Source organism: Diadema antillarum, unplaced genomic scaffold (genome assembly GCF_040938485.1).
Source record: "Diadema antillarum isolate AM-2024a unplaced genomic scaffold, OU_Dant_1.0 seq00000764_RagTag, whole genome shotgun sequence".
NCBI classification, from domain to species: domain Eukaryota; kingdom Metazoa; phylum Echinodermata; class Echinoidea; order Diadematoida; family Diadematidae; genus Diadema; species Diadema antillarum.
In genome coordinates this window covers 104471-129173 of record NW_027271654.1, presented here as the reverse complement: position 1 = coordinate 129173, position 24703 = coordinate 104471, and the positions used below count along the sequence as shown (strand labels likewise).

Below are 24703 nucleotides of genomic sequence, written 5' to 3'. Positions count from 1 at the left end.
CTTCATTTGTCATCAAACAACATCATATGCATGAATACATTTGTAATTATGAGGGACAACAGGTTGTTATTTACAATGAAGTCATTCTTTCTTTTTCAGTTAGGATACTACTTTTCAGATTGCTTTCATAATCATCACAATCATGATCATCATTTTCATCATCTACAACAGCAGTGATCATGTTTAGACTGAGTTGATGATTGAGGTTTTCCCAGTTTCTTTAGGATCAAGGAAGGGATATGTTATGGATTGCATCACCACATTTATAAAGAATGAGCTACCTCCAGTTTGTGGACTGCCTGTCGCCTTTGAAGATGCTTTTGAAATCTTTGCACTTATATTTCATGTAACTTTGCTTTTTTCCTTTTCTGCACCGTGCCTTGCATGTCTCTTTAACTCACAATTAATTCTTTTAATGGCATAAGAATTTTCATTTGATTTTAATCTTTGTTTGAACACACACACTTTTCTTATTGAGCTAAATGTTGATGTTGCACTGCATGTTTGTCAAGTATTATGTTGTCCTTTTGTCTGTACATGTATGTTTCCATTGTCTGTTTGTGTTTTTATTTAACCTGGTATTATATGTTATCACGTTTTCCATTAATGTGAGGCAAATGTTGTCACATTGTCAGTGACTTTTGTGCAAATGTTAGGGAAAATTTTCAAAGCCATTTACATATAGGGTGATGGCTAACATTAGAAAACATATATAAAGTCTTGCACTTAATAGTGACCTTATAAACTTTCTAAAACTATATTGTAAGGAGCAACTAGTAATATTGTGTTCAGGTGTACTTCTTATTGTTACGCCGTTGTTAGTGTTACCTTTACCTTATGACCTCTTTGTTGAGAATAATGTTTTTATTTTGATTATCATCATTTTTATTCATATTCATATTCATATTGTTATTATTATTATTCACCTTTTTTATGAGACTTAGCCATATGCCACCATGTGGTATATGGACCATGATCTAAATATACATACCAATACTCTCTAACACAAATCCCAGTATGGCTATATTATGCACATTTTACAGTACCTCTTAGAGGTCAACATGGAGTAAATACAACATGTCAGTATTTTCTCAATCATTGAAACAATCAATAGTTACAGATGAGTTGATGTATGTAGGCAAGTTTTTTCCCCCTCCCCTATTTGCAATAGGTGAGCTGTTCTTTGATAACATTAGCAGTTATGACAATGTATTTTCTCTAGATTACACTTGATTTCAGAAGAAATAACATGACAAGTTATCATGTTAGCAAATGCTTGGAAATCATATGTTAGTGCACATATTTCTATATCCAGATTCCCTATAATTCAATTATGTACACCACTCTACATCTTATTGCATTATGACAGCTTTATCATTATATTCTAGATGTAATTCTCTCTTCTTCTCTTTTGTTCTTAGCACAAATAGAAATGGAATGCAACTTATATGTATACATATATTCAAATTTGAGTAATGCAATGTCTTATCCATTGTTGCAGGGGAGTAGTGTACCCCTTTTCTAAAGCTTGTGGTTATTGATGTAAAGAAATGCAACATTCAAAGAATTGTGAAGTCAGGGGCAAGTTTTTATCATTTTTACGCCACTTATTAGGCAGACTTTGCATCGACATGTACATGTCTATGTGATTTGTTTGACTTACTATACATCAGGAAATGCCTAAGACTGTAACTTTTGACTATGACCCAAAGGTAACTATTCCTATGTGAAAGATGTCCAATGGATGGTCACAGGCACTATGTGATTTGGGAAATGACCAAAGCATTATTTTAATTAACCATGTCAAACTGGTTGTGTTTGAACTTTGGCCCTAGTCTCTGTCGAATACATGTTATTCTAAAAAGCAAAATCAAATTGACGTACTTGGTTGAAAGAGAGAGATTGAAATAACAAATGATTAACTGAGCCAAAGTTTATATATTTGCATTTTTGATGGATCCTAAAAATCTCATGGTGCCCCTGAACAGAGTTATTTTACTTTCCTTGCTCCAAAACATTGCTTGCTGCACTTTTGCCTTCACAACATGACAGCATTTCTGTACTTGTGACATGGAAAAAGATCATATGAAAAATGTATTTTCACTTTGGGGTTTTTATGCCATTTGATACATTTGCCTTTTTCCTTTTTAAGTGATTATATATATTTTTCAATGAGTTTTAATGCAAAATCTACTAAAAAGCTGTCCAAAATTATAAAACAAAGCACAGAAGTAAGACATACTGCAAGCCAACAATTTTTTCGAGCAAGACTAGTAGACTATGGAATGCCACCTGTGAATTGTGTGTTTCTGTCAGCATGGATTTAACGTGCCTGTGAGAAGGAAATGAGCAGTTTTTGTTCCTCCATTAATTTTGTAAATTAACCATTCCAATTCAGTGCATGGATCACAATGTACTCTGTAATTGGCAACTTTTTTTCTGTCACATGTCTGGCATGATTCTAACAGATTAGAGTTTTGAACCGACTTTGATGTCTTGTTGTCACATCAGTGTGTGTATGTGTGCAGACTGATCATGTGCATGACTGTGTCAAATAAAAAAGGGGGAAAAGAGTGCAGTGTGATTCAGAGATTTGGAAGAAACTGTGGTAGCATTTTTTGCATGACGATAGTGTAAGCTTTTTTCCGTCACAGAAAATTTTTCAATGTGAAATCAAGAAGTTTGTAAAGGATATCAATGTAGAAACATTTACTCACTTACTAGTAAATGTATTATACAAAGAATGCCTGTGATGCTTATATAGCATGGTGAATGACACGCAGTAGAGTGAGTAGAAATGAATTTAGAGTAATTTTAGAGGTATATGCACATCCACGACTTACAAACATTTATCCACCCCATGCTTCCAATGTAGTTTTAACTAGCACCTCTTATGCTAACTTTAGGGCTTAGAATGATTTATTTCAAAAGAGAACAAATATGTGCTTGCAAACTGATGATGACATACAGTAAGTTTATTCCATTTTGATGTGTTGCATCATGCAGGATTCAAGAGTTGATCAACTTCAAGTATGCAGGATTAATAGTCTCATAAAAGTTGAATCTTGTGATGCCTTCTCTAAAGGAGCCAAGTTTACATTGAAAATGTGATTTCTGATGCAAAGACAAACTGTTGAGTATTGCGTAAAATGAATTGACACATGTTGTGTTCAGTTATCTTTAGTACTTTGGTGCTGCTGCCATATGTAGTAATTACTCTTGCTTTGAATGAATTTTGCATCTGTTTCTAGAATGCTTTGAATGATATTATTTGGTTCAGTCGAGAAAGAACTTTCTGTTCTTTAAATGGTTGAAATATCAGAATGATTATGGTATTTTGCACCTTCTCAATTTGAAAATAACATTAGCTTAGGGCAGTTTATCAGTAAACTTGGAAGGAAAGTTCTGGATGTGCAGCAATAGGCTCCAATGACCAAGCCAACCTTTGATGATTATTTCTCCTTTGAAATGATATGAATATCATCTAGGTTTATATCAATTAGTAGATTTACTTACCAGAAAATGGTATCTGCATGTCTCGATCTTTGGTAAGCTTTATAGAGGGGTGTAGGTGATGCGCATGATTTTTAAATGGTGTAAATTTACCCAAGTTCCAATGTTGACTGCACCTCTAGGATGGATTTACACCGCTGGCAGTGGCCCTGCAGCAAGGACATGACAAGGTGGTAGCAGTCCTGCTGGAGAATGACCGTGCTGGCAAGACACGGCTGCCAGCGCTGCACATTGCTGCCCGCAAGGATGACACCAAAGCAGCATCCCTGCTGCTGCAGAACGGACACAACCCAGACGTGCCCTCAAAGGTATTTTCAATGCAATTAAATTTAATGCAATCCAATGCAATTCAATTAAATTCAATTCAATTACTTTCGATTCAATTCAGTTCAATTCAATTCAATTCAATTTGATTCAATTCGATTCAATTCAATTCAATTCAATTCAATTCAATTCAATTCAATTCAATTCAATTCAATTCATTTCAATTCAATTCAATTCAGTTCATTTCAATTCAATTCAATTCAATGTATTTCATAAAATCACATGCAAAATATCAACTGCGATGTGTGAGTTACATTGATCACAAGTCACAGTTTTACCAAAACCAGAGGATAGATTTGGTAGTAGTACAACTTTTGAGACTTACTCAGTTGATGTGTTGCTACTTACCTGTGTGGTTCTCATCAGGCAGAAATGAAGGTGGGACTCAGACTTTGAGTTTAGTGTCATTTTCTCTCAATTTGACAATAAAAAAAATTTTAAAAAGGGAAACTGATACATGTCATCTGTTTGATGTACAGATTACTTGTACTTTTGACCATGCAACATCTGATTTGTTTGACAGATTCAGCATAAATAGACTACTCTCCTTGCTGTGAATACATTGTATGTGTGTATGTGTAGTGTCACCCTTATATAAAATAAGTCACTCCTCAGCATCATGTGTGTTCTTATCCTTTTTCTGAATCTAGAGTGGTTTCACCCCACTGCACATTGCTGCCCACTATGGACATGTCAATGTAGCCACCATTCTTCTCCAGAAAGGAGCTTCAGTGGACTATGCTGCCAGGGTAAGTTTGCATCATTTTGAAGATTTCTTCTATCTCTTTTTTTTTTTGCCACTTCTGTGTAATTTCACCCAGTTAAGGGTGTTTAGAAGAAAGAGATAAATGTCACTCACTCTCTATTAGTTTTAAGAGCATACAAGTTCTATCCATGCCCAGATTTGTCCTTCATACAAAAGTCTCATCTTATCTTTGTTTGTCCTTTACTGGACATAGTCTCATTTAAAAAGAGTTCTTCTCTTAAAAGTAGTTTTCATGTCCAACTTTATAAAATGAGGTTGCAAAATCGAAAGCTGTATCCATATAAGCTTGTCTTAGTTCATGGAAAAGTAGGATTGGACAAAATATTGATGTGACTAGGATATATTGTTATTGAAAATGGAGCAAACAATCGAAAATGTAAGTTTTGCCAACAGTTTCATGTAAAATAGACCAGCCCATATTATCTTAAAGTCTATATCTACCAAGAGGCCTAAGAAATGGGTTTGACCTCATAACATGCTAGATGCAATTAACTTGCTCGTGAGGACATCCATTGATGTGTACGAATGTGTGAAAGGAACATTATAATGACAAGGGGCGTTATCTGTGATTGCATCCCACAGAACCACATCACACCCTTGCACGTAGCGGCCAAGTGGGGGCGTGTCAACATGGTCAACACTCTTCTAGACCGTGGAGCACGCATCGACGCCAAGACCAGAGTGAGTTAGCAATGCATCGTTTGTGAAGACCATGTATGCTGCACATAAAGCCTCCACAGATGTCATATATATGGTCATTTTCCTTTGATATTACTATTGTCGTTATATATTCCTGATTTTCGCTTTCTCATCAAAATTTCATGGGCTGCCTGTAAAAGTCTGAGAGGTAAGCCTTGTTAGAACTGCCAAAATTTCCTGATTCTGCAGGGGCCTCCCTGAAAACTGACATTTGTCTTCTTGTGATTGTAAAGGTGTCCCTAAATTGGGAATGATTATGGCCTATTGTGATGCATGTAACATACAAATATCTCCCTGATACTGTATACGACATATATTTTGCAAGTCTAAATTTTCGCGAATCAGGAATTCCCAACAATTTCGCGAGTAGTTAAATTCGCGATCGTGGAGTCCTGTACTGAACAGAGAAGTGTACACGTGTACGTCACATTCACATCGGGATCAGAGTCAATATTTTCACGTGTCTTTAATTTCGCGAATAGCACCTGACTCGTGAAATTCGCGAAAATGAAAACCTCGCGAAAAATTCGGCGTATACAGTAGGAGGCCTGGAACCTCCCTAATTGAGATATGTAATGTTGTAGCCCTGCATATGCACATTTGTCATTCACGGTGGTAAATTATATGATCCATATAGAGAAAACAACACTTTCAAAACATTGAGAACAGTTGTGCTTTCTTTGTATTATATTGACTACTGTAATGACTGGACTGGTCCTTTCTCCTCCCAGGATGGCCTGACACCTCTGCATTGCTCAGCACGCAGTGGCCATGAGCAGTGTGTAGATCAACTGCTGGAGAGAGGAGCACCAATCTCTGCTAAGACCAAGGTATGTCACTTCACTGCAACCAACACCATGTGGACATGAAACATATGCCACAGTACAAGTAACAAGATCTTTGCACTCTCTGATTTTTCCCCTTTATTTTTATACTTCTCTGTTGCAATTGCTTTGCTGTGTATTAGACACACAAACAAAAGAACTGATAAAAACAAAACAAAAAATACTTTCCTTCTGTTTATAGATCATTTAAATGTTAACTATTTCAGTGATAATGGGTACTTATCAAACATGCATTTCATGTTATTCATTTACTTCTAATGGACCATATGTTATAAGAAAATTGGAAATTGCATTTTCTGTAAACACAGGCTTTTTTTTCAGGCTCACACATACAATTACATTGTGTTTCATGAGCAATTTGTTCAGTTAATTGAATGCCATCTGAATAACCATCAATCGTTATGTTGATTGTATTAAGAGGAAGTATGTGATGTGTAATAAAGCACACACAGCCATCCAGAATGTGTCTCATTTATGCAACCATGTATGCTAGAGCTGTAACATTATATGTTTTGCTGTTGTGTTCTTTCTCTCTTCATTTGAATAACCGGGATGAGAAATTAGTGACAGTCAATTTGTTATGTGAAGATGACTCAAAATTTAGTGTGTGGGTTATAGAGATGACGATAACTCCATTGCAAAGAGGGCAGACTGTGTTCTGATTGGGGACATCTGAACTTGGTGCAAGAGTGCAGACGAATGGCAAGGCTCCAGCCTCCTTTTTTTTCACCTTCTTGTCAGCAGAATGTATTTTTGTCACAGATTACCCCGCCCCCCCCCCCCCCCCCCCCCACACACACACACCACCTCCCTTCCCCCTGGTGGCATGGGAAACAGCTCAAGTTGTGGCAAGGGGAAGTCATGCGCTAGGCTCAAAGGAATATGGTAATTTTTTTCATAGGTATAGCAAATTCTTCATCTGTTGTGTGCATAATAGGTGGACTGTGGTTAGAAACATGCCAAAGAGAAATGCTTTAAGGAAGAGATTGCACTTTGATTTGATTCCCACATCTTGCCAAAGAGCTCTCTCTGCCAAAAAAGAAAAGAAAAAAAAGGAGTGAGAGAGCAGAGAAAAAGGTCATATCAGTCCTAATTCCTAGCTATGTCACAGGATTCAAGAAGAAGAATTTTGACAGTTGAGTACCAAAAGGGCATTAAAACGCTTAGTAGCGTTTAGTGAGCTGTGGGGGTGTCAAGGATAACATGGTTTATTCTATCATTCTCACCGAGCATTCCAGGAGGTACTTCAAAAGGCAAAAGTAGCAACATTATCTTGAATAGTGCTTTCCCATCACCCCTTCCCTACTTGAGCCTCTCTCCTGACCTTACTCCTACCCCCCCCCCCCAAGTATTCACCTCAGGTCACTCTATTTAACATGACTAATGCTCACCGCAGTTTTCCGCCTAAGCGAAAGAGTACTTCTATTCCCAGTTTATACTTGTTCATTTTTAGCTCCCCCTCCTTAATTGCTTCCCCCTCCCCCACCATGGCTCCTCTCCCCATTCCCTTCCACCCCTTCCAAGTCTGAGAGATTGCAACATTCAGGCACTCCAGGTATCAGAATTTTGCAATCAGTAATGGCAGTGAATTGAGCGTTACTCTGCCAAGAAACATACATACAACTTCCTCAAAAAAAAAAAACCAAAACAAAACAAAAGCGAACATACTTTCCCATGTGTCAGGAGCAGATAACCAGCATTAAACACACATGTTTTGTCATCTCTTCACCCCCCCCCCCTTCACAGAATGGACTTGCCCCCCTGCACATGGCAGCTCAGGGGGACCACTTGGACAGCGCCCGCCTCCTGCTTTACCACCACGCACCTGTTGATGACGTCACTGTCGTGAGTTTTACTTCTCAAGGAGGTTTTTTGTGTGTCTCACTTCCTTTTATTCAGTGATTTTGCGTCATGATTACTCACAGCATAATGTATGAATGAAGCAGACAGTCTGTCTGTTACATCCACCCATCCTCCCCCCCCCCCCCCCCATGACAAGAATCTATTCCCATGAGCAGATGGCAGAGGAAACTTTTCAGACCAAGATTTTCAGTTGGAGCTAACAAAGTCTCAACAACAAAAACAACTGTGTGCTTTCAACAGTTATGACTGAGGAACAAATTCAAAATGTCAACCCGAGTTCTATGATGCATTCTAGTTCATTTCATTGTAAAAGCATTTTTAAAAAATACTTTGATACTAGAACAGGTTAAAAAAGAGAAGGGAAGATTACTCTGTAAGAAAATGATGATCCTAAATGATTACAATATAAGAGATATATCAGGTTGGGTATGCAAGAAGTTGCGAGAGGGAAACAAGCAAACTTTTGATTGTCACATTACCTATAATGTTGTAATGTATGTGTATGATCAAGATGACCATCTTGACCCTTGATGTGACCATTACTGCACATTTGTTCTCTTTGGCAGGACTACTTGACCCCACTGCACGTGGCTGCCCACTGTGGACACCACAAGGTGGCCAAGCTCTTGCTTGACCGCAAGGCCAACCCATCAGCTAGGGCATTGGTGAGTTAATTACACACACTCAGGCATTCCTGTGGTGTAGTGTATTCATGTATGTATTTCCCAGCTGAGGATTTCCTGAATGTTTTACCTCATACATGCAATTCTGATGACTCAGGAATTTGAGTTAGATGTACTGAATAAGCTTCTTCTTTTTTTTTTTAATACTGTAACTTATGATGTAGAAATGAGCAAACTTATTTCATATGTGACCGTGCACCACAAAACGAACATAAAGTCGCGCACACTGATTTTGCGTGAGGACTGAAAATAAGTGAAATGGGTCAACGTAGCCGATCTTGACTTTTTCATATTTTCTGAAAGAGCAGGTCTTCTTTTACATTATGCTAAAATTTGGTATCATAAAACGGGGGGGGGAAATTGTGTTTAGCAGTTTATCTCGAACATTTTTGGTAGAATAGTGTGATTAGGTGTGTCTTTAGAGACCCTTTTTCATTTCTGACAAACCTTGTGCACACTCTTCACTTTCAACTCTAATAACTTTTGAAAGGATAGTGCTACTGCTTTGAAAGTTGGCTTTAATTACGGACAGAATGAGTTAATGAGGCATGCTTAATTTCAGTTTAATCTGATAATCACTTCATTGTTGTTACTCTAGTGGTTTACGTACTGTTTTTTGTCCCATTCATTGCACAGCCTGCACGGTTTGGTGATTAAGCGCTTGAATAGACACTGTACTTCAGAGCCTCTGTTCTCAGTTCACACTTTTCCTGAGTTTGTGCTTTCTTTTCCATATTTAGATAGGTTAGGAGAGTCCATTTGATTTGAGTTATACATCATTTCAAAGCTTAAAGTCTGCTCTTTCAGAATATGGTCTTAACTAAAAATTAATGTCTGGCGACTTTTTGTTTGTTTTGTGGTGCAAGGTCACATATCTTACAGTGCGGGGCTGGGCCGAGCCGCGGCCGAGCCCAACCTCTATTGCGAGGCCGAGCCCCGCAATTTTGTCCGTTTACACTGCCGGGCTCGGCCGCGGTTTTGATTCAAACCTTTCAATATTTTGTCATAGTGGCGCTCTGCTTGACAACAAACGCAATTTGGTATTGTCTGGTTTTCAGACCCTTTGCAAACTGAATTCCGTGGCGACAAAGTCGCCGTTCGGGCTAAGACTTTTGCCGAAGGAAAAAATCCTTTGCAGGACAAAACCACCTTAAGTTATACTAGTTTTCGATGTTGAGGGAGTTAATATCCTGAATAGCGAAATAGTACAGGCAGAGGGTTTGGAAGCCAGACTAAAATTAGCTGCGCATTTGGCCCAGTTTGCGTTTACGCTGAGAAAAGGCCGGGCTCGGCCGTGGCCAAGCCGCGGCCGAGACCACCTCCAGAGCGTGGCCAAATGCGCGGCCAATTTTGGCCTCGCATTTGGCCTTTTGCGCGTTTACACTGAAATGAAGTTGGGCTCGGCCACGGCTGAGCCGCAGCCAAGCCTCGCACTGTAAACGGGGTCTTAGACTCTTGTGTTCTTTGCATTTATAGTCAGATTTCTGTACACATCAGAGTTCTTTTTTTGGAAGAGGACATCCCAGCATATGATTATTATTTTAGTTGCTACTTGAACTTGTACAAATAATTATTAGATTGAGATTTTAAACTTTGACAAGAGATGAAAATGTTAGAGTATGCACAGCTTTGAATCAGTGTAGTGTTCTTGTCTCTTAGAATTAGATGGCATACATAGATAGTTGTTGGTACACAAATAAGGAGTATTAAACTACTAGTAGTATACCCAGATACATAGATACAAGGTTGGTATACAAATAAGGAATAACTAGTGCACATAGATAGTTGTTGGTGTACAAATGAGAAACAGCTGAACAAGACAAAGATTATGTTAGATCAGTCTTGAAATGGCATTTTTCTATGCTTGACAGTGGTTGCTATTATTTTTATACACATCTCCTGAATTTACAGAATGGATTCACCCCACTGCACATCGCCTGCAAGAAGAACCGAGTCAAGGTCATCGAACTCCTGCTGAAGTATGGCGCCTCAGTTCAAGCTACAACTGAGGTAGAGAACAAACCGACAAACAAACAAACAAACAAACATGCAACCAGAAGGGCTTTCATCTGAGGAGCAGAGAATCTGTAATCTGCACTAACCAACTAATAGTAGAGCTAGAGTGTGACTATCACACCATTATTAGTCTGCAACAGCAGTCCCCTCTTAACACCAGTATTTTTTTTTTTGTAAACAAGAGTGACCAGTATGAGCAAAACATATCGTGTATATTGCTCACAAACAAGGCTTTCATGTTGTCTACGTAATGCATTTCTATATAGCCAGTCACAAATTTGATACAAGGCATATGTTTCATAGGATTTAGTAATCTATAAGATGCATTTCTGGTGTTTTTTATGTAATATTTTTGAAACAGAGTTAGGTACAAGTGTATGTTGTAGATATGTATTCTATGTTTCCTTTCATGAGATCTTTACAACTTAATATATACCAAAGTTTAAAACATTGTTCCTTTGAATAATGAAATTTTACTTTGATTAAGTATTCATTTTTTTATGCCTATATAAAACATTTTCTTTTTCTTAAAATGAATTCTGGTAAAGGTATTTGTTAGATGTCAATGTAAAGAATCAACATGCACATGGTTATAAACTGGAGAGAGATGAAAATCAGATTGACACAAAACTGTTGTAATACTGATATATGTAGGTACAACAGAGTGGGGACATTTTTAGATTTGACACTTGACCCCAATCAATAATCGGTTCCTTATAGCCAGCTTTTCATATACCTATGTTGGTACCCCTTGTATGATAATCGGGATGCTTTTAATATCCTTGAACTGATTATCCCACAGAATTCAAACACTACTAAACCCCTCCGTGATCATCTAAATTTCATCTAGTATTTCTCCAGCTCATTATTCATTTTCCTCCTCTGTTTTATCCCCTCCAACAGTGTTCTTTGTCTGTATCATTCATTTTCGAATCTGATTTCCCCCGTCGATGTAGCATCTATTAGCTATTAAAGTACTGTAGCTGATGATCCGAACCCACCACTACCGCGTTTGGTATGTTTGTTTGTCTGGTCTGTTTGCACCCCCGCAGTCCGGCCTCACTCCACTGCATGTTGCCGCCTTCATGGGCAATATCAACATTGTGATGTACCTCATCAAAAACGGAGGCGGAGTGGATGAGACCAATGTGGTAGGTTGAGACTGGGAACCGGAAGAGGAGGAGAAGATAGAGAGGAATACTCTACTCCCAGCAGAGATGGATAGAGAAAGTTGTCTTTGCATACAAAGAGTTTTAGCGCCCAATACCAATATATCCATTTTTATCAACTTGAGGTATTTGAGATTCCATCTGCTGGAAAAAAAAAAGAAGATTATTAGAATATATGTGATGATATTAATGATATCTTCAAAAATATTTCTTGTTATGTAACGAGTGCAGTATCATTGCATAAATTTTCTTTTGTCTACTTGATGACTGCACTTAAAAAACTTTGAAAATTACATTTATTCGTTTTTACATTCAAACTCTTCATATAAATATATATGTGTATATCATGGAAAAAACAGATTTTGGTTTGTATAATCAAAACAAGTGCAGTGAGTGTGTGTGCTTTAAGATATTTTAGAGTTGACATCAAAGTGTTTTTTGTGACTTGTTCCTCTTGTTCTAAGAGGGGCACATGTGACTGTTAGGTTGTCATGGCAACATCAAACAGACAGTCTTGCCAGTTTTTCATTCTGTGACATAGCATATATGTATTTCTTTATAGAAAATTTAAACGTACACATTTCCCCCCTAAATTTTCCTAATTTATGAATGTATTTGTGTTAAGGATTTGCAGAATGAGTAATGCTCTTTAGGCATATATTCCAAGCTGTGATCATTCATGTCTCATTTGAAGGAAGTGATGTTATTTGCATGCGGTAGCACACAAGAATCTGTTACTTTCTGTGCATTGCAGTTTGTATTTATTATGAAATGCAATTAGAAAATAAGAGAAGTTAAAAATATTGGGGTGAAGTGTGATTACAGACCACTTTCAGCATGATCAAACCCTATCTTTTCTCGTAATTGCTTTACAAATAAGTTAGTTTTTCTAGATACTATTTGGTTATGTTGTCAGAATTGGCATAGGTTTTCATTCCTGCATAAGGGAGTAGATCTATTGCTTCACATTGTTTCTCCGCATGAAATCTCTCCTAACAGCGTGGCGAGACCCCTCTCCATCTTGCTGCCCGTGCCAACCAGATTGAGGTCATCCGCGTGTTGCTCAGCAACGGTGCTAAGGTCGATGCCCGCGCCCACGAGAACCAGACGCCGCTGCACATCGCAGCCCGCCTCGGCAACGCAGAGATCGTCAAACTCCTCCTTGACAACGGGGCGTCTCCCGATGCCCAGACCAGGGATTTGTACACCGCCCTCCACATTGCAGCCAGGGAAGGCAAGGAGGATGTGGCCAAGGTCCTGCTTGACAACGGCGCGTCTCTCTCCATGACGACCAAGGTTTGGCTTCATTCCTGCCAAATGTGTAACATCTGTGCACAAGGCAGCTAGAAATGTGTGTGTGTCAAGTGTGTGTTGAATTTGTGTGTATGTCAATTGTGTGGTGTGTGTGTGTGTGTCTATTTATGTCTGTGTGTATGTAGGTGGGATAACCTAAAATTATGCTTTTTGCTCACCAGGATGACATACCCACTTCACATATAAAAAATAATTTGAAATCATGGTGCAGCTTACCCCCCACTCTTCTTGCATTCATTCAAATGCAAAAAATAAGTATGTACAGAAACCATCAGCTTGTGAGGGGGAAAAATCCAGCTTATTCCATAGTAACATTTTAAGCACCCATCGAGTTGTCTTTGACATTGACAGCTACTGTGAAGAGATACAGATAGACGCGGATCCAAAAGCTGTAGAATTATTTCAGGCTGAAGGGGGCATTCGGACTGGAAGATGATCTTGTCTGCTGCTAGAGAATGTTGGGAAGAGAATCAGGAAAGTATGCATATGATAATGTGTTTGAAGGGCTGTTAGTTCACTTTAATAGCTAATGTTACACTTCAATAGATGAACGACAGTACGGTGCTTGTCATGGCAAATTGCTTTTTCTCTTTCTCTCAACATGAAAAGAACCCTGAAAATGTCAAAACTGTGACAGGAGTCACTGTACAGCTTACTTGTATATGTAACAAAGCAACTAGTAGAAGTCTAGATCTTTTGTGGTAGATTAATGTCTTCTTCGTTAAAGGATACCCATAAATGGATCTACTTAGCTGGTAATACTTCAGGAGGATTGTTAAATATTAAAAATTCTGATTTCAGAAATTAGTGTAAAAAAAAAAATCTAAAAGTTGATATGGTAACACTAGGCTCTTTATTTGCATTTTTTTGTTTTTTTCACCATGCCACTTCACATTCTCAGTTCTCATTTTGTTTCAATAGGTTCTTAAGATCCACCTTAGGAATATTTTGCCCAGCTATAAAATTCTCCTGAAGTACATGTATGCATATACATTGTATCTTACTTGCATCTCTGATTAGGTTTTGAATGAATGTCAAATTTAGTTCAGCTGCACTCTTCAAATTTGGCTCTTTCGAAAACAAAAGTAAACATCTTGTATTGCTTTGCATGCATTTTTCCTATGCAGAAAGAGTTCACTCCACTTCATGTGGCCGCTAAATATGGCCGCTATGATGTGGCCCAACTGCTTCTGAGCCGCTACGCCAGCCCTGACGCAACGGCCCAGGTAGGTCCACAGAATGGTTTCATTGCACATGGACACAGTTTCTGGTCTCCCCGCATTTTTTGTATTGAACCTTTTCAAATTGTTCCTTGGGTCATCACAATGACATATGATTCTCTTGTGAACACATCAAAGAATATTTTTTCATCAGAGTTTTCCCCAGTAAAACATGACTCAGACATAAAGTTGCATTGAAATTTCAACTGGCAAGGTAGATGCACAGTGTGTATTAAAACACCCTGGGCATAGCTTTTAATAGTGCATTTCAGAATGCAACTTAAACCACATGTACATGATTCCACCAATACTAGTCAAGAAGGCGTATGTTGTCATTCATTGTCTGTAAGGCAAGTGAGAAGCTGGCCAGCTGCCATTACTAATCATCAAGCACAGACTTGCCACTTTGGTAGTTGTGATTCACAGTGGGCTGGTCACAAAAAGAGACACTGGTTCCCCAAAAAAGAAGAGATTCACACAAGAAACCTGTAGTGCTATTCCATGCTGGTGATATTCATGAACAAGCCAATTGAGTTTTAATTGCTTTAGCACTACTGAAATGGACTAAAGGACCTTGTTCTTCTGGCAAAATTACCAGACTATGTTGCATATATCTGGTTACACATACATGTATATCTGGATGTTCTCATATGATTGAGATTGATGTTAGCTTTTGAAACATGTGGTGTCATCGGATGTTATAAATATAAGGATGCTGTTTCTAAACAAACAAATTGAATATTGTTATAGTTTACACTTCACTGGACTACTGTGTAATCTTCTTACAACAAAAGCAACATAATGTCCACCCAAGAGTCATGAAGTGGTGGCTTGTTGGTTCAACAGTTGCAGATTTTTTATGCCTTTAGAGGAAAACTATACCCTTGGACATATCTCAAATGCAGATAGTGATAACAACATATATATGGGATGTGTCAGAGTGAAAGAAGATCTTGTAGTTGACACGTTTAGCTTGTTATTCAGTTGTGAAATGACCCGATCAAACCCATTTGCTTCATTACAGAATGGACTTACCCCACTTCATATCGCTGCCCACTACGACAACGTCAAGGTGGCCATGCTACTGCTAGACCAGGGAGCCACGCCACACAAGACTGCCAAGGTGAGAATATTTCAGTGGCAGCTGGTGCTTCAAAAGAGGCATGGTGGGACACAAGCAACACACACAACTCAGTTTTATCATACATCAACTTTCATACCATTTAGCATTCCATATATGGAGAAGAATACATATTGCATACCATCAGCAGATAATAAAATATTACATTCAGTGGGTGTAAGTTATGCTCAAGTTTGTAGTATTCTGCCATCCCAGCAGAAGCACCTTTTAGGGATAACAAAACAAGAGCAAGATAACAATTCTTATGATTCCTGTTTCAATCTAGAGGAAGTGATTTGTTTATCCTCCAAAGAATCTCAGAAGCGTATTATTCAAGCAAACAGGATGATATAAGAAAAGAAGATAAAGACTGCCACAAAATGGGGTTGGTTGAGCCGGAACAAAAGGAGGCAGCACGAGTGTCCCAGCAAAGGGCCTACATGGGTGCATGCATTGTTCCCCTTTTCACCAGGCTCTGAGTGAGCACTCAATGGATGACCTCCTACCATTGTCTACACTATGTAAGGAGTAGGAAGTGCCATTAAAGTTATAATCTCCACTGAAAGCATCTTCTCTCCCAAAGTCAGCCTACCCCTTCATCCTCATCAAACCAGGAGAGTGCCAGGCAGTTATCAGTAGTCCATAAGCATTAGACGGTCTGTTTGCAGTGAGACAAAGAAAACTGTGTGCTATTTCTTTGTAGTTGAATTCATGAGTGAGTCTTGCTGGACTGTGGTACACGTGGTACTGTAGTGTCCATGTTTGTGGTTGCTGGGCCATACACTGTGGTTTGAGTGTTGTGTTTAATACACACCTTTGAATAATGGCTAGTACAGCTGAGAAGACGGAGGTAAGAAGCTCTACAGCTGTTACAACCTGGCAAGAGTACATGTACATTTGTATTTGTTGTATGTATTTGTTGTTGCTTTGTGATACATGCCATGAGATGTATTGCTTTAAATCTAATAGGATGAGGACATACATGTGCATGCAGTTACATTTTGTATGTGTACTGTATGAATCCATCTTCTTTCATACAATCCATGTATCCACCATTAATTTGGATAAGATGATTGTATTCTCCATTATCACATGCACATGCACATGTATTGTCAGAAAGCAAATGGTATCTGACAGCACTATTCAAAGGTGGTCATTTTACAGTGTTGATGCATGGTTGTAGTATAAATAATTACTAGAATAAGGAATAGAGTTGTAGTTAAAATATTGTTAGTTTAGCAATTGTGAAAGGAACATAGAACAGCCCTAATTGTGGGAGTGTACAATGGACATTCACTTGTACATTAGTCCTAAGAAATTAATGTGTACTGTAGGCTCAATCAGCTGTTGGGGCTTAATGGGTAAGACAACAAACTGCAAATCTGAGGACCATGATTGAAGTCCCCTAGTAACTGTGGAAGTTGTGCCCCAAGGCGAGGCAATTCATCCTCATTGCCTACTCCTTCAGGGGGGAGTTAAGGCTGTCGGTCTTGTGGATGCATACTGACAGGTATTCAATGATTCCTGAACAGCCATGATCAACAGATCATAATGCAAACTTGGTTTTTATTCCTCTCCCGTCCACAGAACGGCTTCACTCCGCTGCACATTGCGGCCAAGAAGAACCAGATGGATGTGGCCACCACCCTGCTTGAGTATGGCGCCGATGCCAACGCCATGACCAAGCAGGGCATCAGCCCGATCCATCTCGCTGCTCAGGAGGGCCACACCGAGATGCTCGCCCTCCTCTTGGAGCGCGGTGCCAAGCCCAACATCACTGCCAAGGTAATCACAATTCTTCCTACTCGACGAGACTCTCAACCCATTCCATACTGAATTCTGAAATGCCTGTAGACTTAATACGCAGGCCACCAGGTTCCCGTACAGAATGGGGTAATTGCTGCCATCTTTTGTTGATTAAATGTTCATGTTCTAGTTGACCATGTTATTGTCCGAAGCAAAGGTCTGCTTTGAAAAGAAAAGAAGGAAAAACAGAAACAAAAATAGTATCCTTCGCCGGCGTTAACATTCTAATGTGTGTATGTGCTGCAATGGCAAAGCCACAATTTCCTTTAATAGGAAATGTAAGGTTTGAAGATATTGAATGCACTCAATCTGAGTTCACAGTAATCAAGCTACCCATGACTTCTCCCTCTAGAATGGACTGACCCCACTTCACCTGGCTGCCCAAGAGGACCAAGTTGAGGCCGTTGCCATGCTGCTTGACAACGGTGCCCAGATTGACCCCTCTACTAGGGCGGGCTACACCCCGCTCCACGTGGCCTGTCACTATGGCAACCTGAAGACGGCCACCTACCTGCTGGAGCACGGCTCGGCTGTTCAGGCTAAGACCAAGGTGAGTGCGAGACCATTTGATATTATAAAATGGGCTTTAGAATCTCTGCAATGATGCATTGATTTTTGCTGATTCACACTGAGCCATGCGTCCGGTAAAATCCGAACGCATGGTGTACCGGATGCATGATGGGGAAAAAGGTTGAATTTCATGTATTTACGGGCCCATTTTATAAAATGAATGATGCACAGGCCTGTTTCGTGCATCAGTGAGAATTGGATGCTCTCGTTTAACTTTGGAAACCGTCTAAAATCCACTCACTGCTCTCTTGGATTTAAACAGTTCCAAAGTTAAACTCGCTCATCCAATTCTCACCGATCCACTCTGTCCTGTGCCCCATTTGATACCAATGGTGATAGCATCTGAAATTACTCCTGGATGAGTCATGCTGCATCCTTCTCCAAAGCAAATTGTGCATTAGTGCAAGATGCTGCAAATGAGATCAACAGATAAGTTGATCTACCTATACACTCGCGGTATGAAAACAAGATGCTACATTATTCCACCTTTCTAATGTGTGACATTAATTTGTAATAATGGTATGAAAAGAGTGTGACATACTTTCTCCAAGAGGAAATAAAGAACGAAATTTGGCAGATGAATCAAGCTGACATGTGGCAAGCATGTTAGCAATTAACAACCACTTACGTGTACGTAACTCAGTTAAAAGTCTGAATTACTGAGAAAAAAATTGCTAGTTTGCAAAGGAGGAATACACCATTTCAATTCTTTTGAGGTATGCGGCTGTTATGATATCTAGCCTTAATATCATGCCAGAGTGTTTGATCATTTCACTCAAAAAACAACAACAAAAATCCCCCTTGACCCAGTTCATCATCTGTTGACAGTGCTTGCCATGTGGTATCTGCATCTGATATTATCACTCTGTGATGTTGCTATGACATCATTCTTCCGATGTTTGTAGTTTGATGCATTGTTTTCCATTCTGACTTGCAGCATGGCTTGACTCCATTACACCAAGGTGCCCAACAGGGCCACGTCGCTATCATCAACATCCTGCTGCAGCACAAAGCTGATCCCAACGAAACCGCCAACGTGAGTTTTTGACTCCAATCCATTACGGATCGAGCCCCTCATTTCAGACCACATCATTTTGCTCTGTTGGATTGACTTCCACCATCACACAATAATCCTATTATTTGTTTTAAATCTCCATTCAGAGTGATTCCCTTTAAACCACACTAAACATCATACAATTGAAAACAAAGACCAGGTCATTTTGAGTGATTTTCTGAGCATGCCCAGTAGAGTTTACAAATTAAGGTTGCCGTCTGCAACATATTTAATTCAGTGAGGATTTTACAATATACAGTTTTTGACCGAAAAAAAAAAAATCATTACATCATTTTGGTTTTATTCTCAAAGTTGGGGATGAATACAATTTTGATGAGACCAAATTTTGACTCTAAATGACAAAAATGTCAAATGTTTCAGATACTTGGTCATGCCATCTTCATAAGAATGCTTAATACATGTACATATTAGTCTTTGCTGTGAGGAATTCCACATGCTTCTTTAGATAACAATGTAGAGGCTTGATAATGAGGGATCAGTTTAGATTTCTTTAGTAACCACTGCATTTATACTCTCCTCTCTCTTTCACAGAATGGCTACACTGCTCTGGGAATCGCCAAGAGGTTCGGCTACATCTCGGTAGTGAACACCCTAACTATTGTTACCACGGAAACCAGCACTGTCATCTCTGTGAGTGACAAAAAAAGACAGAATGAGAGTCAATTCTGAATTTGTATACTATTCCAGTGGTCTTCTTGTAAGGTTGTCATGGTAAACATAATTAAATGTTTACAGTTGAGATAGAAGTCATTAGGCTTTCACTCAATTCATGCACAGTGAAGGTCTGGAGCAGGTGACAAAATCTTTGGCCACAGCCTTTATTGAGAAGAGACATAGAGAGTCAGAATGTTTGTTGTATGATTCAGTCATGCAATTATTTCAAAAGCATATGCTGCAGTTACTGGGATTTACACTGTGAATAGATGTTTGTGTTTCTATTTTTGCAATAATCTTCTGTATGTGTGTGTATGTGTGTGTGTATGCATGTATGTGTTGGTGTTTGTGTATGTATGTTGGTGTGTTTTGCATTGCACTTGTGCATTTCCTTTGTTACAGCTTTTATGTACAATAATGTGACAGCTCCATTGTAAGTCATCATTTTCTTTTTAAATTACGTATATCTGCAGAGGGTTCCGTTTCTGTGGTATCACACACAATATTTCCAAATGAGTTTTTGTTCTTACTCCTGACCCACAGCCCACAGAGGAGAAACTGAAAGTTCAAGTCCCAGAGACCATGCAGGTCACCTTCATGTCTGACACTGAGGATGAAGGTAGGAGTCTCTCCAGCCCCCCTATCTTTGATACCTTATCCCCCTGTACCCACCCCTTCACCTCAGCTCCCCCTTTCCTTCTCCCCTCCCTCTCTAGTTCTCAATTTGATCCCTGTCTCTCCTGCCTAGCCTTGTCTCCAGCCTTCTTTATCCCATATTCCCTCCCTCAACTGAAGACATTCTTCTGTGATTTGAATGGATGTACATTATCATGGAATGCTCATGGGAGTTTTTCAGAGATGTGGTGTTATTGTTTTTGTTGTTTTCTTCTTGACTGCCATTTGTGCAAGGAGGATACCATGCACTTGTCATTTCATTTTTCAAGAGTGAAAAAAAAAAACATATCCTTACAAATAAACTATGTAGTTCACACTTCACATTTTATGAGTAGTAGGATGTATACAAAAAAGCAAAAGAATCATATATGACAAAGGTAAAAGCTTTGTGAAAAGATATCTGCATTTCAAGGCTCAGAGACAGAATGTCGATAAAGTAAAAAGATGCACTATATGAAGCTGTTTCCATAAATTGCACAAAGGTTTGACAAAAGTATTTTTGCAACCACCAACTTTGCCTCATTCCATGGGATATTGTCCATAAACCTAATATGTTATGTACATGAAGAAAATGTTTTGCTGTAAATTTCTGAAATAATGTCACCAGTTTTGTCCTCATGGCTGAAATGCAGGAATGTGTACTTGTGAAATGTCACGTTACATCGAGCAAAGACTTTGCACAATGAGTTGATTTCCATTCTTCTAAATTCTTGAGAGACAAAATTCTTTGCAATATATGTCACACAAACATTTAAGCATACACCGATTCAGCTAGAAACAGTCTCTTGTTCAGCTGGTATTTTATGCTTTTTGAGTTTATTCATTCTGCAGCACAAAGCATTATTATATTTACATCTGAAAAGTGTTTCATGCCACTTGAAGATTATGCTGCACAAATTTCTGTTTGTTCTATCTCATATTTACTTTTGCAGCATTTTATTTTATTCACACTGATAATAGTATTGTTTACAAATTCATTGCTATCTCTGGATACAGCTTATCACCCCATTTTGGAAATACAGTGAAAGATATATAGGCACATGCACAATGAGGCTAAATGTCAATCAATGCGAAAGACATGTTGTGTCAAGAACTGTATGTAGATAATACACGTCATTGAGGGCATTAAGTAAGAATTATCCACACAAGGTACCTTTGGAATAATCTAACCCGCCCAAGGCAAAAGCCAGGGGAGTTTGGACTGTTTCGAAGGTACCAAGTGGGGATAATTATGCTAAATGTGTCTAAATAAAATGGTGTGTATTATTTGCTTTATTAAATGATGAAGCAGATCCTTGTCATTTGACAAATCCCCCTCATGAGTAAATAAAATGATGGAATCTTGCTCGGTTATCATGAAAGTGCTACTGACCGGTAATAAGCACAACTATGTGTACCAGTAAGGCAAAATTATTGCTTGGTCACATGTTGGCTCTCAACCAGTCATCTGATTAGGCTCTGCTCCATTATTTTGGCATAAATAGTATGTGGCCGCAGTTGCTAAGAGTGAGTAACGTGCAGTGTCTTGATTAGGTGTTGACAATGACAGACACGAAGAATTGTTGGGATTATTGTCAAATGATCATTTTTAACACCATGTGCTCACTGTCATGATTTTTATTTTGTCATTGGTCCCATTAGTGAAGCTGTTGGTAGTACCAAAGAAAAAAAAAAGAGAATAGATATGTGAAAACATAGAAGTGCATATTATTTGTTGCCAGATGATTATGCCTTCATGCTTTGGTAGTTGGCTCTGGACTGATCAAGAATTGTATTCCTAGTGAAGCATAGTATGGCTTCTTCCATTTTTTTTTTTTTTTTTTTTTTTTTTTTAGAATGATGTACAAACTGTATCAGTGACATTGATCAAGAGAATTGCATGTAAACAGCTGTTGCCTAAAGGCAATGTTTTTAATATAAATGGTTTCCAGCTGAAAAGACAAAGCACTTTGGGCAAATGTGGAGCTTTCTGGAATGAGTTTTTTTTTTTTTTTTTTCAATAAGAGAATGATTAAAAGTCCAAATGCTGAATATTCTGTAAAAAGAAATTAATCCTTGTAACAAATTCTTTTCAGTATTAAAAAAAAAGAAACAAGCAAACCACATAACAATGAGGGCCGTTTTTCACGTGAAGTCAATTCTGAAGATTTCATTCTACTGCATATTGCGTTCTGGTCAGTTTGGTGTAAATTCCATATCTGGAAATGTATTTTTCACCTGCAAGGATAGTTTGGGCCTTTCTTACTCCAGCCTGTTTCCAGACATTCCCTGAAGGGTTCCTTTGCTTTTCAGTGTGTTTTTACAGTTGGCAGCCATTACTAGACCTCATGAAGATTCATTGTATTAATTAGATGATTTACTGCTTAGGTATTGATCATGAATGAATGCTTTTTAGTTCATAGAAGACAGTTGCTTGGTTTTTTTGTTTTCTAGTTCAGACATATGCACCCAACTATTCATAGAATTGGATGCCTACATGTACTTTGCATTGCTATCATTACTGTTAAAGAACAAGATATGCTTTGTAAGTGCCAAGAATCATACATGCACATATTAAGTTTTAATGTATTGGTTTTTTTTTTTTTTTTTTTTTTGAGGGGGATTAAAAAGTAGCAGGTTTTACCTGCTCTACTCAAAATGTGCCAAATTTTGAAAGAATTTTACTTAGCCTCATTCATAGGATAACAATGAATATTGCATAATCATTATGCTTTGTCTCTTTTTTTTTACCTGTAGAGCTATGATAAACTGTGCATGGATTAGATACAATGGCAGCAGTGTAGTATAGTATCACATTGATTTACTAGACATCAAACCTCATTGCTCGATTGTTCTGAAAGAAAGGAATATGAAATGTATGTGCTTCGGCTGAAAGTTCTTGTGCGTGTATTTACATTCATGCTTTACATTTTTATATTTTTGGTTCTCCATTTTCTGCTGGTTGTTGTGTACCACCTACACTCCTTTTCCTGTTATAGAAAGTAATGGTAGGTTGTATGTTTGGATTTATTTCCGCCATTTTTGTCAGTGTTTTACTTTTGAGTTGTTCATGATGAATTGTGATCACCTTCATTGCATGATGTGTCAGAATGCAACATGGCTGCTTGCACGCCTGCCTCGGAGAAGCAAATTGGTACCAGATAGATTTTTAGTGTGGACATGTTTTTAAATGTACATGCAAACTGATTGGGAAAAGAGAAAAATCCATGTCCACTCAACAGGTTGTCATGCTGCAGCAATGTTGTAGTCTGAGTTTTTATGCATCTGTGAAATTAGTCCCATTTGTTTTTTGTTTTTTTTTCCATGTTGTTGCAACAATATGATTTCATTTCATTTTCATTTGCATTGCTTGTTTATTTCAGACATTTTTATTCACGGCCGCTCACTCCGCCAAGAAGATGCAAACTTATCTGGTCGCTTTTATTTCCACTATTATTTCTACTTCACATAGCAATATTTCACCATATACATGTATATCCATCGCTGCATGTCTATATATCATTCCATCCATGAATATTATAATTCCAATTGGGACAGCTGCCTATAACAAATTGGCTTCATATTGTGTCTCGATCTGTGCAGGTCAACTAGATTAGCCCTAGGTACTGACATATTTTCCAGTAAATAGTAGTTCTACACAGAAAGGTATAAACTTGTACACAAGGTCAAGGTAGAGATAACAATTGTTGTCTTTCACCATTGAAGATGTTGATGATCATAGGTATACTATGGAAATAATCATTTCGATACCATCTAATCACCACCACTATGCCAACACTCACAATGATGTTAACAGCTATGTACTAGGTGTTACAAAAAACATTTCCCTCTTTTGATCCTGAATAGTTCGAAAACTATAAATCAGATAACAACTGTCATTGACATGAGTAATAGCTGAATAGTGTACAATTTAGTTGGAGGTGATTTGAATGTGAAATCATAAATCAGTTTCATGAAATCATAAATCAGTTTCATGAAATCAGCGATCAATTCTAAAGTTAGGTTCTAGATTTTGGTCAAATTTTAATCCTCTGCGCAAAACTTGAACTTTACACAGGAACCACTGTTGTGAATATGAGTGTGTGCTTACAATGACCCTTAACAATGGACATGATCATGAGTACCACCTGTACAGAACTCTGCTGACTGGGCTTCTGGTCTCTTGCTCCAAGGCACATGAATGCTTTATTATTTTTTCATGGTAGATTGCCCTGAGCACTGCTAGTCTGAATTCATGGTAAGAGGGGAAGTGCATGCACATGAAAAAAGTAAGCACATGTTTTCATGTGCTTGCGTACACCACATTTCAGGATGAATAAAGACTAACTGTGATAGTGGAATTTCTCGTGAATAAACAATAAACCTGGCCATTGTCCAGGACTATTGTCTGG

At 38.4% G+C, this 24703-nt stretch overlaps 1 protein-coding gene across 1 annotated transcript in view; it reads left to right on the top strand.

Moving 5' to 3' along the window:
* LOC139738668 (uncharacterized) overlaps positions 1–24703 on the top strand; it is a 200088-nt gene that overhangs the window by 77951 nt on the left and 97434 nt on the right. Inside the window, 17 exon segments of the mRNA XM_071649281.1 lie at positions 3636–3821; positions 4488–4586; positions 5186–5284; positions 6034–6132; positions 7894–7992; positions 8577–8675; positions 10605–10703; positions 11762–11860; positions 12878–13174; positions 14320–14418; positions 15437–15535; positions 17120–17317; positions 17691–17888; positions 18846–18944; positions 19515–19613; positions 20181–20256; positions 23291–23299. Coding sequence (XP_071505382.1) covers positions 3636–3821; positions 4488–4586; positions 5186–5284; positions 6034–6132; positions 7894–7992; positions 8577–8675; positions 10605–10703; positions 11762–11860; positions 12878–13174; positions 14320–14418; positions 15437–15535; positions 17120–17317; positions 17691–17888; positions 18846–18944; positions 19515–19613; positions 20181–20256; positions 23291–23299 — 2053 coding nt within the window.